This window comes from Eumetopias jubatus, unplaced genomic scaffold, assembly GCF_037043125.1.
Source record: "Eumetopias jubatus isolate StellerSeaLion01/CBP00866 unplaced genomic scaffold, mEumJub1_p1.0 scaffold_14, whole genome shotgun sequence".
Classification (NCBI taxonomy): Eukaryota; Metazoa; Chordata; class Mammalia; order Carnivora; family Otariidae; genus Eumetopias; species Eumetopias jubatus.
Window position 1 is genome coordinate 87,916,102 of NW_028274820.1, and position 17,259 is coordinate 87,933,360.

A 17,259-nucleotide genomic window follows, 5' to 3' on the forward strand; every position below is an offset into this window, starting at 1 on the left:
TTTTTTTTAATCAGGGAGCAAAGACTTGTAGTTTAAAAAAAAGGGGGGTCTCTCTTGAAAGTCTGAAACTTTTACTATAGAGATTCCTTCGTGAACGGGAGGAATGTTTTCTCTGTTTTCCAGCGGAGGGCTTTGCCGCTCTCAGAGCACCGTGAGGACAGAGGCTCATGGTTTCCCAGCCTCCCCCGGGAGCTGCCTCTCCGTGTCACCTGTGACTGTACCTCAGCTTCCCCGATCTGTAAGGGCTCTCGTTGGCCACACCTGTGGGAGGAGAGGGGCAGCGTCGCAGGTTCTAGCCACATCCCAGGTGCCCGGGAAGCACCCAGAATATTAGCAGCCATGGAGGCTGCTTCCCCAGGCATGTCCACACCTGGGGAATATCCTGACCCATTTTTTAACAACAGGGGAGCCCCCCCCCCTCAGCCCCAAGGCTCTCCTCATCCCTCGCAAGTCACAGGTGAAGAGTTTTGTTTCTTCCTTCCAGCAGTTTGGACTTGACACCCACACCTGGGCTCCCTCCTTAATCTCCAACGCTTAACGTATACAAACAAAAAATAACCTCAAACTCCAAGTAAACAGTCCACATACAGGTTAAAGAAAAAGGGACCGGCTGCGGGGCCAGGGGCCCTCAGTCCCCTGAGCTAAATGCTGACAGGAGGCGTGAGGGGCTGACAGGAGGTCCTTGACGTGAACTAGGAGCAAGAGAAAAGCCCGGGAAGGAGCCAGGGTCGGCCTGGGGCAGGGTCTTCTCCTGGGGACTCTGGTACCTGGAGGTTATTCATGCCTAGAAATGCCTCTCGGAGGCCTTTCAGACCCGTGCTGGGACCACATGTTGGGGCGGCCCATTCCTGGAAGGGCCCCGAAAGGGGTGTCTATGGGGCCCCCAGCCTGCAGAACCTCCCTGCCTCTTCCCCTCCCTCCTGGCTCTCTCAGAGGTGGGGAAGTTTGTTCTTGATTAAGAATAATTAACTTTAACCTTCACTAGGTTAAATATTTGACTTCACATCCTGTGAGGCCAAAGGAAGTGTCCCCTAATTCCTGAGAGAGGAGACGGAAAACAGGGCTTCCCCTGTTAGGTCAAAGCGCACGGTTGTTGAGGGTGCTGGAAACCTCAGCAGGACTTGCCTCTCGGAGTGGAGGTTGCTTTGGGAAACCGTTGCTTGTGGCTCTTCTGATGGGGGATCCCCAGGGCCCAGGTGGGACTAGGGACCCCCCCAATCACTCAGGGAAGCAGTGCCGGGCTGGTGACAGGGGCCTAGAGCTGCCCCGGGGTGGGGCTGGGCTGTGAGGTCTGCGGCTCCGCGTGCAGCTGTGGGCAAGGGGGACGAGGGGGCATACTCGCCTCTGCGGGGGAGGGACACTCTCAGAAGCCAGACATGCAAGGGGAACACGAGCACAAGGACCTCGGGTCGGGGGAGAGGGGGTGCTGGGGCAGTACCTTGACATAGCCTCGGGCTGGGGGGTGAGACCCAGGCCTGAGTGGACAGGTCAGCGACTTTACTGGTCAGCGACTCCCACGTCTGCCTGGCACAGTCCTGGATAGTCTGCTTTAGTCTGGGATTATTGAAAAGGACTTCTCTCTCGGACCATAGCCCTGCTCAGGCACCTTGGGCCTGACTCCTCGGCCCACAGGCTCACAAGAGGGAGCCTCTCGGGTTGACTCCGGGTGTGCATGTTGCTCTGGGGTGCAACCCTACCTTGGCCTGTGGACGCTCAGGCGGTCCTCCACCCCCAAATTAAAACCACATTGAAAGAAGGAAGAAAAAGTATTTTCCTGAGGAATTAACTGACACAGTAGCCAACTTCACTTAGTGGTACTATTTGCCATTATCAAGAAATGTCGGGGGTCTCTCCTTACGTGGAAGGACAAAGAACGGCAAAGCCCACATGTGGGGAGACTTGTGCCCCCCGAGGGCAATGACCTGCCTGCAGCCATCTGTCTCAGCTTCTGTCCATCGGTCCTTTTGAATTCAGGACCCCATAAAGCTCCCTGCCTCCCACCACCCCGGCTTCAGCCCATCTCTCTCCTACATTCAAAAGCCCCATCTAACCTAGGTCAGTTATTCTGTGTGATCTCCTGGTGCCATTTTGACCCTGATGGTCTCAAGGGCTGGAGGGTGCAGGAGGCGGTTGAAGGGGGAGGTGAGAGGAGATGGGCCTTTTCTCTCTTCCTCTTTGCCCGGGACTCAAGAAGTTAGGTAAAGATTCCACCTTAAACGGAGTTATGACCCTGCAAATTCACTGCCACGGGGGCGGAGGCCTTGAGGGGAACCTCCCTTCCACAGGACTCGTTTGCCCAGCTCCCTTCTCTGCTGTGTGCTGGCCCCCGTGCCCACACCCCTGGGGCAGCTTTTGGGGTCTCTGGCCTGTCAGGAGGAGATCGTGGACCCTGAGGGGAGTTTTGGAAAGAACGGGGGTGGGGGGCCAAGGACAGCTTTTTGAAAATGCTGCCTTGTCTTTACTTTGAATCACACGTGTACCGCGAATCCAAGTGGAAAAAAGTGGAAAACGAACGGAGAAAGGAACACTTTTGTGGGGCAAGATGGGTTGCAGGCCTGGGTGAGTCTGTCCTGTTTCTCTAGCCCAAGCAGGTCGCGGAGACTTCGGCAAACAAAACACCAGCAGCGACCCCCCTCCCAGCAATTAAAGTAAAATCTGCCCCAACCCCCTTCTGAACCAGGAGAAAGGAGAACCAGGAGACTCTCCTCTCCTCTTTCTTCCTGACACTGAGGTTTCTCTGAGGTTTCTGAGAAGTTTCTCTTATGACAAAACAGGGGGCAGGGGCGGGGTGGAGGTGGGGGACGTTCTGTACCGACAAAGGAACAATAACAATAATAATAATAATCCGGTAAAAAATAAAAGCTTCAGCAAAACCATGATAACAGTCTTCTTTTCTGCCTGTTCACTTTTTCTAACTGTGCAAAACTTAAAAAATAAATCAAACACACTCGCTCACACATGCACTCACACACACACTCAGCTTCCACTCAGCGAATCTGTGTTAAATATGTTTGTGTCTCTCTCCTCCCCACCCCCTCACGTGTGCAAATACATCTTGGCGGCCGCGGTGCCTCCTCCGCCTGCCCCCCCCCCCCCCCCGTGCTTCCTCCCTGGCCAGGGCCCGTGGCTTCTCCAGAGGAAATAAAAGGGTCAAGGGTAGAAAGCCCAAGCTTCTTCACCTGGCACTTCATTTGCCAAAACCTTTGGTTATTTTTCCCCCTCGATGGGTATCTTTCCCCCATTCTCCTCTTTTCGTGGTTAGGCTACTGGTGTTTTGTCCCCACCTGTCCTCTCCTTGATGTCACATGCTGCCCTGCTGTGGGTCACCTCCACCCAGCCTCCAGTCAAGTCCGGGCCTCCCGTGGTGCTGAGCAGCCTGGTTTCCTGCCGACAGGTGACTCTCCTTCCCCCCCCCCGCCCCCCGGCACTCAGTGCAGAAAGCTAGTGTTGATATGTCCTCAAGCTACAGAATGAGTGAGCAAGGGTGGAGTAAGGGAATCACTTCAGGGTCCCCTCCACAGGACCAGAAATCCTTTTGAGCTCTCTGCCTGCTCCTGGGGCACGCGCGCGGGCGCACACGCACACGCACACACCTATCCAAAGGGGCCAGAGTTCTTAAAAGTACAGGGTGCTCCATGGACTTTGCTGGAAATGGAGTGGTTCCTTCCCCTTTCCAATTGGGGTTCACTTTGAGTGGCTGACAGGGACGGCTATCTGATGCTCAGGGAGTGAAGGCAAGACGGGAGCGCTCACTCTCAGCCACACCTTACATGATGCTTCTCCGTGTCCCCCCGAGCGGTGTACAATTAGCCACCAGGGGTGCTAGGAGAGAATCTGGCTTCGGGTGGGAAATGGAGCCAGATGGCAACTAAGGGCCCTTCAAGATTCACGTTTCCATGACCCTCCATTAGACCGTCTCTTACCACAGCCCCTGCTCACCCATGTCTGCGCGTACATTTGCCTGACGGGCTGAAATGAGAGATCCAGAGATGGAAGGACAGATGGAGAAACAGATGCCAGGGCCGAGGTCCGTTGTATGTCTCTTCTCTCGTTGTTGGCCAGGTCTTTCAGCTTGAGTCCTTGGGTCCCTCCCGGACGTGGCGAGCTGGCGGCTGAGTGTGCCTGGCATTTGGGTTTGTCTCCGTGAGGCTGTGCTTGAGCGTGGTTCTCTCCGTGGTGACTGGGGAGGAGGGGAGGAAGGGCAGGGACTAAAGAGACAGCGGATGGTGAAGGAGTCCTTGCCAAGGAGGTCTGGACAGTCCAGGGACAAAGTCTTCTGCATAGCAATGGCACCAGGCTCTGCAGGGGGACAGGGGCTCAGCTCTCTGCCCCAGCCTTCTATAAAGTTCTCAGGAAGGGTAGTGGGGATGGAGCCAAGAAAGGCGGCTGGAGGTAGAATCTCCTGGATGTACTCTGCATTTTACATTGACCCTTGATGAGCGCCGACCGAGGAGGCTGCAGGTGCTTTCTCTAGACAGCATCGAAGATCTGGCAATGGATGAGGCCCGTGACTATGGACGTGTTTCATTTGCGTGCACAGGTGAATGGAAAACAACAAATTCTGCTTCCAGGGTGGATGTGACTCTCTTTCCCTTTCTCCCCCACCACGTGACGTTTCTGCTGCTCTGAGCCAGACTCGAAGGTTAGGAGGGTCTCCACGGTGGCATGTAACTGCTGATTCTCTTGTCTGGCTTTCCATAGGCAGGGGAGGGGACAGGGCAGGCAGGTCCCTAGGAGCACTTGGAAGGGCTCCAAGAAGACTGCAAGGGGACAAGGTGGCCTCTGGAAGCCAACCCAACAGGTGAGAGGTGGCTCGAAAGGCACCTCCCAACTCGCCCCCTCCCAACCCCCAGTCCGCCATGCACAGTTGCTGTGGCCTTTCTTCTCAGAGCTGCAAAGGGCCCACACCCTGGCAGACCCCCTGGAGGTGGGTACGGGGGAAGGGAGAGAGCCAGGTGATGTCTTCCCAGTGAAGCTAATACTGAGTTCATTGCCTCTTCCCTAGACCAAGGCTCGGCCCGGTGTGGAAGGTGGAGTAGCGGCATGGGGGGGCGTCCTCTCTCTGGGGCTTCTCCTCCATCTGATGCAGTCAGCCTGCGGCCAGCCGGGAAAGAGAGCCCCGCTGATATCTTCTGGCCGGGTCCCCGCGTGAGCCTGGCCATCCTGGACTGAGGGGTGGTGGCCTGGTTCCATCGTGTTGGCAGAGCCACAGAGAGAGAAGGGACGCAGGGAGGAGGGAGAGACAGAAAGAGGCGGAGAGAGAGACAGCGCTGCTCAGGGGATGCTGCTGATGCCAGTTGGAACTTGCACTTGGTAAAGATGATAATCTAGACTGAGGCACGGCTTGGTGTGTCCCTCCCCCCAGGGGCCCTGGAAGGACGGTTCTCAGCTGTCTAAGCTCATGAGGGTTATGACTTGTTCTAGTTTGTAGGCCAGTTTCTGCTTTCCGCACTGGTCGTCATGGTCCAGAGGTCCGAGGATCTGTTGAAGGGCCAAGAACAGGGAGGTTACTAGTCTGTGCATACAGGTCTGTGCTCTCAGGGTGCGCACAGGCGGGGTGAGAGGCGCACAGGCGGGGTGAGAGGCGCACAGGAGGTCGCTGGGTCCGTAGGCAGCCTGGCTAGCGGGGATGGAGGGGGGCGGGGCACGCGGGTGTGGGTACCCCTGGGTCGATGCGCATGGGGGTCGGCACATACATCAGCGTGTCTGTGTGCACTCCACTGCCCACGTTCGCCCTGCAGGTGAACACAGCCCACCCCCATGTGAAGCATGGTGCCTGGGGTCTCCGGGGAATGTGGCCTCACAGATATTAAGAAATCCCACCCCTCCTTCCTACAAAGGAATATCTCCCCCCGTGAGCTCCCCAAGGCCCCAGAGCCCACCTTTAGAAAGTCACTTGGCTTCACTTGTGTGTTAACAGACAAATATCCCTCCCAAAGTTCTATCTCATGCTTTCCCGGTCATCAGCACCAAATGATCCTGTCTGCCAAAGCCCTGTCTGAGGTCAGATGGTTGGGGGAGGACAATGACAGCAAGGACGTGAGGGAAAAGGTGTTAGACTTGACCGCAGACTCAGGCGATGTGGGACTGAATAACAGACCTACCGGTTTCTAGCGAGGTGATCTGGGGCGCAACATGTCACCTCTCTGAACCCTCACTGCCTCAGCTGTAAAACGGGGAACTCCTGGTCCCTGTGTGGGCCGCTCCAGTGGAGAGGGCACCATCACGTAACACACGTGAGTGCCCTTCCCGCGAAGTTTGCTCCACAAGGGGCGCGTGACACACAGGTGCGGCATGTCCTGGTGCTGGGGTTGAGGGGCAGGCGGGCAGAAGAGGCAAAGGGGACACTGAAGGCTCGAGGGGAGGCTCTCTGAGCTTTGGATTTCCTGGCCTACCAAGATGGAGTCGCTGGCTTCTTAGCTGGCCAAGAACCACCGGTTACTGGCACCAACATTTCATGAAGATGGGACATTTTCACACCAAGGGTAGACAAGTGTCCTTGTAGACTAAAGGGCAGTGCTTCCAAGAAGAGGCAGTTGTACTCCTGTGCTGGCACATTCCACGTGGTCCTTACTTCTCTCATGTGGCCGCGGACAGGGGAGAACTTTGCCCCGGGACCAGCACTGGCCTGCAGGCTGGTGTCTCGGTCCACCCCCCCAGGGGACCCACAGCCGGCTTTCCCTTCATCTGAGGTTCACAGCATTATGCCGCTCATGGCCTGCTGGGGCTCCTTCCTTGGCCGGGGGCTCCTAGACCCTCTCTCAGTGACGAGCTGGGAGGGGGCAGAGAACCGGGGGCACTGGCTTCTTCCACTCAAGGAGAAGGTGGTTACACTGCCGCTCAGACACGGGAGCCTGGATTCTGAACTCACTTGGACTAAGTCTGTGTGACGAAGAAACCTCCCATAAGCACCTCCATACTGGCCGGGAAGAAGGCAGTGTCTGCTGTAGCCATGATCCCAGGGGAGGTTTCCCGCCTGGGAACACAGCAGGTAAAACAGATCCCATTCTGCTCTGTTCTGTATCTGTTCTGTTCCGATCCTCCCCTCCCGCCCCCTCCCCTCTCCCACCATACCATACCATACCATGCAGCCTGCCATGCGAGCGGGAAACTGCTTGTTTAAAGAGAATTAGATCAGAGAGAGAAAAGGGAAAAATAAAAGAGAGGGACAAGCAGGGAAGAAGTAAGAATTGTAAAAGAAAGAAAGAAAAACAGATACTTTATCTAAATATCTGAGAATATGGATTAATGCAGAATTTACAGAATGGGACATTTCTACAGTCACAGTCTGTGCCGCACAGCCCCCAAGTCCAAGGTGGCAGAGAGTTTCCCCAGCAGGGGTGGGGGACTGTCTGGGGTTCATGCCTGGTGCTCTTGTGCACAGGGACTGCTACAGGCAGAGTTTTCCGTCTCCGCCCCGTCCTTCCCAGCAGGTGCCGGGCAGGCTCACCTCCTCGCTGTACTTGCCCACGTAGGAGAAGATCTCCGAGAGCGCGCTCATGGCGTTGAACTCATTCATGTGCATCCGGGACTGCTCAGCCAGGTACGCGTTCATGTCCTGGTCGCTGATGGCCGGCATCTTCCCGATGTCTGAGTAATACCTGCCGGGGAAGGGAGTGGGGAAGAAAGGAGCTGGAGCCGTGCACACGGAGTAGAGGAGAGATGGAAACTCCCAGCACGATGTCCGGGGCCAGTGGATGCCGGTGCATGGACCCCTGGGGACCATGGTGGGCTCTCTCCCACCTGCGCTTTTGGGGCTGGGCGGGGAAAGCCCTCTGCAGCTCTGGATGCAGGGGCACAGACGGAAGGGACGTGGCCCAGACATGGTCAGAGGGTGAACGGGGAGCTGTCTCCTGCTTGGGCCTTGCTCCCAGCCACCGAAGAGTGTCCAGTCTGTCTCTGTGTCCTTCTGACACCTCCTCTCACAGACGCAAGGGCTGCCCCCCGCAGGGCCCAGAGGCTCTTCCAAGCAGTTGCTTTGCGTCAATGCCCTCCCCTCTCTGGGGGTGACCCGGGAGGAGGGCCAGGTTGGGGGCTGCTTGGGGAGAGAGGCTGGCAGAAGGCAATCTGTCACTGTCACTTGCCGCGGTGCACCGCTGTCAACTGGTTAATTAGATGCCAACATTTACATTTTTAATTTCTGCAATTTGACATTTTCTGCAGCAACCCCAGCTCCTCCGCCAGAGGGGAGTTGCGCAGTTTCCGAATGAGGACCGGAAGGGCCCCGGTGTCCCCGAGACAGCCCCGCCTCCCCCAGCCGCTTGCTGACTGTGGGCTGTGAAGGGGGCCAGGAACCCACAAAAGCAGGGAGACATCAGGGTATTGGGGGAGCACCCCAGCTCAGCCTGCGCTGAATGCCTAGGGGCTTCAGAGCTGGGGGAAGCAAGCCTGAGAACCTGGAACGGAGGGTGGTGGGACCGTCGCCGGGGGTGCAGACTAGGCTGAGGCGAGTGACGCATCCGGGGCACGAAGTTTTAGGAGAGGGCCTGGCGCACCTGTGTAAGCGCAGGTGCCAGTGACAGGCCCCGGGAGCTCCCGGAACTCGGGGCTTGAGCAGGAGAGTGGAGGGGGCGTTCTCAGAGGCTCTGGGGCAGTCTCACTCCTGCGCCCTGTGTCATTCCCAGCCCGCGTCCCTCAGGGCACCCACCATGAATGCGTAAGTCCTGTGCCACCCCCCGCCTCTCCCCCATCCCTGCCCGGGCGTCGGGTGACAGGCTGGCAGAGGGGGCACTCGTGTGTTACTCTAGCCATCACACTCAAGGGCCTGCCATGGAATGACGGTTCAATTTGCTGCCAGAGCCTTCCTGGGCCGCCGAGGCCTGTAATGGCTGCCCTGCCCCAAGCCACGGCCTTGCTGTGACTGCAGACCTGTCGTTCATTCTAGAAACCTTCCGAGGGAGGCAGAGGGAAGGAGATGAAATCTGTGCGCTCTGGCAAGGGAAGGGGCCTCCTCGACCTCAGAATCCCGGCCCCACACAGACACACTCGCCAACTGCTTTGTTGAGCTGATTGCATTTTGGCAGGAGGTCTGGGCCTGGGGACGAGAGCTTAATGAAATGGCCTTTCTCAGAGGAGCCTGGGGCGTCAGATGAGTCCGTCCTGCCCTCAGCCTCACCTGGACTTCATCCTTAACAACCTTCTCCAGGGTGGGGTCCTCCGGCCCCCCAGCCCTCCTCACGTCCAGCGCCCTCCGTTGCACTGTGGCTCCTTCACTCCATCCCGAGGGCCCGCTCTCCTCCCGGCCTGCAACCCACCCGTCAACACCCTCAGGTTCCTCAGGGGCCTGGGCAATTTAATGACATTCCAGGTGTAAACGTTCCAGCGAGAGACTCGATTCGTTGGCACTATTTCTGAAAGGCAATAAATGTCAATGTTCCATTTTCTAATGGAGACCCAGGGCTTCAGTGGTGGCTCCCAACCTCGCCCCTCCCGAAGACACGTGTGCCACCGTCCCCTCACGGATTCCATGCCTACCGAGCTGAATGTGCTCATCGGGCTGGGTGGTCAGGTCACGCTGGGGAAAACCGTGAACCGCTGACCTCTCTGGCTTCTCCACAGCCAGCAACCAGGCACCCAGCCAACACGCCTGGGTCCACAGCTTCCTCCCAACAGTGACACTCTGTCATCTGTGGACGGTCACTCTTTCACCTGACCAGGTCTTCACCGGTAGGACGTGACTGTCATCAAATACAAAAACTGCCATTTCCGTCACCTGCTCGTGAAGCCTCTCACGAGAACCTGGATGGCCTGTCAGGCTTTTTGCACATAGCACCTCGGCTCCTACTGCAGCCTTTATGTTCCCTGAGGTGCACGAGAGCCCAGGTTAGGGACCACTGTCTCCACAGAAATAGCAGGTGCCCAGCACACTGTCCCTTCAACATGGCTTGCCTCGGTGTGGGCCAGTCGCCCGGGCTATTTCTCCAAAGAGAATATCTAGAAAGTGTGTCTGTGTGAGAAAGAGAGGGAGGAAGGGGTTGGGAGTGGAGTGGGGAGAGGGCAGAAACGGGTAGTGGCCCACCTGGGCATGCTTTGCTTTATTCTAACAGTGAGGTCAGGTCCACAGGCAACAGCCCGGTTGCCTCCTTGCCGAGGCTGCTGGATTGGACCTGTGCACATCTGTGGCCACACACTAGCCCATGAATGGATCAACCACACGTCCTCATCTTCAGCAAGTTCGGAATAGCTGAGCTGAGTCGCCACGGGCAGCTCAGTTTCCTGGTTGAGTGTGGGGCTTGGGGTCTGGCGGACACTCTGCCTGGTTCTTGACCCCAGCCCTGTGCGCTGCTGGCTGGCCCATCCACCCGACGGGGCGTGCTGAGCCTGCCTTGACCTCTCCTTGCTCCCCTCCAGGGCTGTGCCCCACCACCCCCTGGCCTTGCCAGCACCCCTTGAGCCTGATAATGACCTTGCCCTGGGTTCCCTGGCTGTGTGGGCAATTGCTTCCTTCTCCATTCCCTCTGGGCCAGCCTTTGCGCGGGCTCCACCACAGAGAAGCCTTATTAATTGTGAAGAATGCAATTATGCCCCATTAATGAACTTCAAACAAGTGTTCTTATCAGCGGCTGTGCAGTGAGGAAGGGAAAGGGCAGCCCGGGCTCCTGTACTTGAACTTCCTCCCGTGGGATTTCTGCCTGCAGGTGAGCCCCTTCAGAAGGGACTGGTGCTCTGAAAGTCCCCCAAGACCCCGCCTCTAGCTGGCCAGGCTCTGGCAGGCTGGCCAAGGCCACGCCTGCTGAGGAGGACTGGGCGCCACCACTGGCCCTCCCTAGCCTTCTTTGCTGAGTTCACTCCTACCGGATGGGATGCCAGTACCCGTGTGGGTCCTTGGAAAGCTGCTCTAAAGGCAGGGTCCCAGAATGCTGAATTTTCTGCTCTCGACCCGTCTGTAGCGGTCTACATTCATGGGCTTCTGGGGGAGGGGCCCAGTGTGTGATGGCAGGTGTCTCAGCTCTGCTATTACCATGGCTCCAGTGATCCCCTAAGTGGTGTCCAGTGCCCTGAACTCTTAGAAGAACAAAGTTTTGTCATCCCTTCAAACACCTCAAGGATGAAGGCGTAGACATGAAAAACGCTTAGAGCCTGATGTTCTGATGTACAGACACTTGGCTTGCAAGGCCCTGCACAAAAGTCTCTTCCTCTGAGAACCATTCCCGGACCTCTCCAGGCCCAGCGGAATCAGGCTGTTAGTCCCGGAGCCACACTATTACAGCTCATGGGGCTTGTTGAATGCCCCTCCGTGTGTCTTCCTTGACAACAAGAGCCACAAGGGAAGGATCAAGTGTAATATATCCCAAGGGTCCCGTACACTCCTGATGGAGACCATAAATGACCCATGGATTGATGAATAAGTTAATAAAATGTCTATACTTCACCTCCACTATTGCTCCCAGGGTGAGCTGTCACAGTTTTATGTTTGGAATGGATGGCTTCCTTAGGGGGCATTTTTAAATATTTAAAATTCTTAACCTTTTTCATGCTGTGACACACGTGATAGATGATATTCAAATGTGTGGCGCACCCCAGTCCAGTTCTGAGCGGGTCAGCGGTGGTGCCGCTCCACGCATTCCTACCTGGAATGCACCTGCACTTGAGAGCAGGTGAGAGAGGCGAATGTTGCCACAGCAGTAACCTTGAGGCTCTTCCAATTTAAAATGAGAAGAAGTCACCACCTAACATGATCATTTTACTGCTCTTGCTAATGAAATAGAAACTACGACTGTTCAGGTCACACTCCTCATGGTGACAACACCAGTGAGTTCTGCTCTATGAGTGTAGTGCTTGATTGCTACTGGGAACCGAGAAATCCCTCTCCCTTTCTCTAGATGTGGCCATAAGCAAAACCCCGAGTACTTGGATGGAGGCAGCAGAGACTGGGAGTCTGCAGTGGGGCCACTGGCCATTAGCATTGCAAGGTACTTGGAGGCAGGAATGGGATGGGAGGATGAAATGGGAGGATGGAGTTGGGGGAGGTTGGGTAGATGGAGAAGTTCTAGGAGCTATAAGCCAGCATAGGTGTAACAGAATGATCTAGGTTGTTCAGCCAAGAGTTAGTGAAGCCTCCAGAATCCACATGCTTCCCACCTGCTCTACAGAGGGGACCAGCCAGGGTAAACCCTGTTTCTTAGCTGTGATCGGACAGAAGGCCCTCCCCAGATGTGTGGAGGGTGCCGTCTACCGCAGTGAGTCACTAAGCCTGAGTCCTAGGTGGGCTGTCTGCAGGCTCAGGCAGCGACATCACAAGTGGGTGAGCCCTGGCCATAAGACGTTGGCTTCTACCGTCATTCTTCTAGACTGCAGGCTGCCGGTGCCCTTGCTAGGCCGAGATGGGAGACTGGGCTCCCTGTGGACCATGAGTGAGTTCTGTGCGTCTAGGCTTCACCTTCCAGCAAGCAGACAAGCTCGGAGGCCAGGCTCCTCGGGCAGTGACAGTGGAATCAGTCCATCCATCACCAAGTGGAGAGGCACTCTAGACTTGATCTCCAGACCCGTTCACACCGTCTCCTAATCCCTCCACCTCTGTACCTCGTCCCAGAATGAGGGGAGAAAGGGTTTGGGTGGGATCTCAAGCTAGCGAAAGATGACTCTCCCGAGAGTGGCACTGGTTGCTAAGAAACTGGCGGGATAAGAAATGAAACCATCGAGCCACTCCTAAAAATAATCCAACAGACCAGGGTTCCTCATGACCCGTAGCAGCTGCGTGGCACAGATTTCGTTTAGCACCGAGTGGCAGGAAGGCCATTAGCCCTGCGCATGCATCACTCTCACCCCTGCCTCGCGAACTGTGTTCTGGGGAGTGTCCTCTCTGCAGATGTCTCAGCAGTGCCCCCAGCCCCCCACATCCCAGCTTCCTTGTTCCCTGCCCGAGGTCCCAGCTCAGCGACGCCGTACCAGTACCCGGATCACCCAGCCCAGCTGCTGACTTTTTCCTCCCTCTCTTTGCTGAAGAGCCGGTGACCACACAGGAGAGCTTGTTTCTGGCAGCTCTATTGTCAGAAGAATGAGCCACCATCTACGTGGAGGGAGGTGAGAGCCTCTCCTCGCGACTCAGACATAATCCGGTACAAGGACAAGAGAGCTCTCTCTCTGTTGGCCAACACTGATGCTCACCTCACGCATCAGCAGGGAGCGGTGGGGAGGATCTCAAAGAACAAAGGGGAGAGGAAGGACAAAATGCAATCCCTTTGAGCAGAACCACGTTACTGAGGTGGCCAGGACTCCACGGCCTTAGTTATTCCCTCTCTACAAGGGAAGGCAATTTTCAAGTATGAAGATGGAGACTGTCTCTTTGCCGTAGGTGAAATGATACTGTTCATTTTGTCCCTCCAGTTACTCAGTCAAGAACAATTTTTGGCATCTTTTACTCTTAAAAAAGGCACCAAATCTGAGCTTCCATCCAGGTTTCCTGTTTTAAAGCTACATGGTAAAATCAGGACTGCCACGTGGAGTTGTGCAGGTTGTTTACTGCGCAAAGGTGCTCGGCTGGACCACCAGTCCATCACTCAACAAACCGTGCACCCTAGCCTGGGGCTCCTCCAGTAGGAAAGGGCACTTTCTTCAATTCACACAGAGGCACCATTTAGGTTGCCTAATAGTAAAGAAGTGATGTGGGAGTCAGCTGAGTTTGGGGATCAGCTCTCCTCTTGGCCACTGAAGTCTTCTTGGGCTGATTACTTAGCCATTCTGAATGTATATTTCTTCACTTTCATGGGCAGAAAATGAGGTTTTACTCCTGTGCTCTTATATCCCAGGGCTACTGGCATGAATAAATAAATAAAGCTTTGGCTGGTTGCCTAGCTCAGGTGCTTGGTATGTGGTGCTGATTGGCCCGGACAAACCACTGATGTTCTTCACCAGGAGTTAGCTTGGCATGAAGACGGGCTCCCCAGCTCACGGATGGCCCTCCAGTCACAGGAAATTGCGTGAGACAGTGACTAGGCCAGGGCTACGGTGGTCGAGAAAGCACTGCGGGGCACACCCAGGGCATCAAGAGCTTGTCTTGGGGAGCTCAGGGACTGGGGCGGAGGGAAGTGTCAGAGTGACAGCGACATCGCCACCGGACGTGGGTGGGGGGGGGGCTTGCCGATGGACAGGGGCAGATAGGCAGCGGACTCCAGACTTTCTGTGCAAGATGTTATTCAGGCCCTTGAAGGTTTGTTTGTTTTGTTTTGTTTTGGTGGGGATTAGAGCAGGGGCTGTATTTCCTTCCTGGGCCTGGAGGCATTTTAGCCATGAAAGATCTGGGGCCCTCTGTGCAGGGGAGCAGAGCCCAGTGGGACCTCCAGCCAGGGGTCTCGTTTCAGCTGACAGTACCACTGGGCACACGGGGGTGTGGGCATTGCAATCGCAGGATCAGGCTTTGTGAACGACCAGTCTGAAAGCACCGGCCCATTTTGGAGGGGACGGGACCCCTAATCAGGGCCAGTTGCTTGCCGCAGCAAGGGGCCCTGCCTTGGCTCCCAGGCCCAGCACTCACCTTTCTACCCAGTTCTTGTAGCTGGGGATGTCCTTGGCGTAGAGCAGCTTGTTGGAGGGGGAGTCCTTGCCCAGCCGGTGCTCTGATGTGGAGCAGGAGTCCATGAAGGTCTGGGCCACCACGGACAGGCAGGCGTCCGTGATGCTGTTCTTATGGATGTCAAACACAAACTGGGGGTTCTTGATCATGTTGACCCAAAACCGCAGGGGCAGGCTGTGTGGAGGGAAGAGGCAGACGGTCAGAGAACATAGGGCAGGAGGCTGTGGCGTAGCCCGGAGAGTTGTCTGGAAAAAGAGAAAAGGTTGGGAACCAACTGTTCTTAAGCAAAGCCTCTGCCACTAACTTACCTGCCAGGAAACTTGAGGATCAGCAGGGCTCAATAATCCGCCCACAGCTAAAATGTTGATGGGCCCTGGAGAGGGCTTGATGCCTGGCTTGCACTGCGGGCCTACAACCTGCCCTGATAGCCCAGGGCTTGGGGCTCAGAGGTAGCCAGGACAGAGTTTCTGACTCTTCCACCGTCTGCCCCCTATGCTGGATACAAGGCATCTCCAGTTGGCAAACTTTAAAGCATAACCTGGAATATAGGCTTTGTGTCTTATTCTCTGCCAACCACTGTATGACTTGGAAGAAGGCACATCCTGCCTGCCTGCCTGGGAGCGTCAGCTTGATGCTACACGGTGAAGGCCCTGGGGCTGAGCACTTTAAGTGTAGCTAACTGATTTCTCCTCTGTGAGCTGGCATGCCTAGAAACCCCCGTTCACAGCCTTCTGCTGCTCCTTTGTGTTCCCTCCTTCCCCTCCCCCCTTCTCACACTTAGCACCTACTGCATACCAGGAGCTGTGCTAGCACCTGGGGATACGGTGTGAAAAAGACACATCCTCTGCCCTCAAGAAGCCTGCATTCTGGTGGGTTCGTGGGGGTGTCAGACAAGCCATCGAGTATGCGCTCTGAGAACCGTCAGTGCTAGAACCCAGGGACATACGGGGTCTGATGTGGGGCACAGGGAGGTGTTGTCCAGTCTACTCAGAAGCGTCCAGAACGTCTTCACAGAGGGAAAGACACTTGGTGGTCTGAGTTTTAAAGATGCACAGGTGTTCCTTAGCTGGAGGAAGCCTGGAGGCAGCGGGAGAGGAATCAGCTAGATAAGACAAAGGGGAAAACCGTGCAGTGTGGTCTGATAACCTCAAGTCACCGTCTGTGTTGCCAGAAAGGGTCCTGGGGCATTGGGAGAAAGCGCCCACCTGCTGCCTTCGGCCACACTGGGCTGGCTTTCCCGCCCCGTAGCTTCCATCTAGCCCACTGGGATGCAGAATAGGAAGCAGGGCAGCACCGAGCAAGGGATGGCCTCTCTCCCTCCCCTCTGCCCCTGTCTGCTCACCTCCTGCCCTTTGCCCTGAGTTTTAGTGTTTTGGTTGCTGTCCTCACTGCTGCGAGTAGTTACAGTGCCCCTATGTGTTTGGCTTGCCTCCTAGAGCTTAAACTCTTGGAACTACTTCTTCCAGTCCGGCGAGTACGCTATTTCTCTCTGTCGTATCTTCCAGCAGCCAGTCCCTCCAACACGACAAATGCTAAGATACAGAAAGACCGCCTATTCAAGACTGCCAATCAATCAACAAGTGTTCCCTTCCCACAAAGTGTGCGGTGCGGGGCTCGGGCAGGCAGCACTGACCATGTTCAGTGGCGCTCGTCGCATCCTGGGAAATAGGGAAATAGGAGATAAAGGGATGGCACAGAAAAACTGCGACACGCGGTGAAGGTCAGGGTCCTCGTAGGTGCCCGGGGAGACCACGACAGCTAGGGTCAGAGCTCTGGATCGAGGACTCCCACACCTGTCCGCACCTTCCTGTTTCTGGAAGTCCCACCCAGAAGAGGGACGCCGGCTGTCCCTATCTGCCTCGTCGTTGTTGCTCCCGACACTCCCCCTGCGTCAGCCAGTTGTGCTGACTGGCAAATCAAACAGGGACGCCAGGGCACCGCACCGAGGCTCCTGCCTAATGAAATATTAGCATATTATTAACATTAGTGGTGGCACTAATCTCTGGTTGATTGCAGCCACTCAGGCTAAATGAACAGGAGGTTTATTTCAAAGAGAAAAGGTAGGGGATTGTCGAGGAAGGGGGATGGGGGTGGGGGACAAGGTGAGTTACAACTTTGGCCAAGAAAAGAGAAGTCATCTTTTTTCTCTCAGGGACAAGGAACTCTTAAGTCAGTACGCAGGTCTCACAATTCCCAGGCGAACTGCTTCTCGCCTGGGCAGCGAGCAGGGTCATGGGGCGTGTGTCCTTTGGAGTAAGACCCGGAGCCTGCTGCTGACTCTGGTACTGGCCCAGAGTTCCTGGTGAGGACAGCAGGGTACTGGGGAGAGCTGGTGTGAAGGGAAGGCCGGCCCCACGCCAAGGGCATCATGGCATCATCCTTGGAGGTGGCCCTCCCCCAGCAGGAGGTATGGGCTGAAAGCTAACGGTTTAGACACCATCTCGGGGGGTCTGCTTGTAATGGGCTAGGAGGGCAGGTAGGGGTGTTTTGGAAAGACCCCTCTCCTCAGCCAGGACCAAGAGCCAGGCCGGGCAGATCATGTCTTGTGTCATGAAAGCTGCTGACATTCAGATGAGGTGGTCAGTAAGGGAGCCTCACTGCCAGAGAGAAGCAAATTGGGTAGGCCAGGGACGTGGCCCTTGGAACAGCTCCGAAGAGTCGTGCTCAAAGGATGGGCAGAGTTCAGTGCAATCTGAGCCAGAGGTGGGCACGGGGACACACCAGGCCTGGCAGGCCTTCCACAGGGA

The 17,259-nt window shown here is 56.1% G+C and overlaps 1 protein-coding gene across 3 annotated transcripts in view; it reads right to left on the bottom strand.

Annotated features, from left to right (window-relative positions):
* Positions 1-5,321: 5,321 nt before the first annotated feature.
* Positions 5,322-17,259, bottom strand: part of PLXNA4 (plexin A4) — a 355,028-nt gene continuing 343,090 nt past the window's right edge. For all 3 annotated transcript variants that reach the window (XM_028106345.2, XM_028106346.2, XM_088018661.1), the window contains 3 exons: positions 14,474-14,686; positions 7,451-7,601; positions 5,322-5,481 (listed from right to left, as the gene is read on the bottom strand). In XM_028106345.2, the coding sequence (XP_027962146.1) occupies positions 5,386-5,481; positions 7,451-7,601; positions 14,474-14,686 (460 nt within the window). In that variant the 3' untranslated portion in view covers positions 5,322-5,385. The remainder of the gene's footprint in view (positions 5,482-7,450; positions 7,602-14,473; positions 14,687-17,259) is intronic.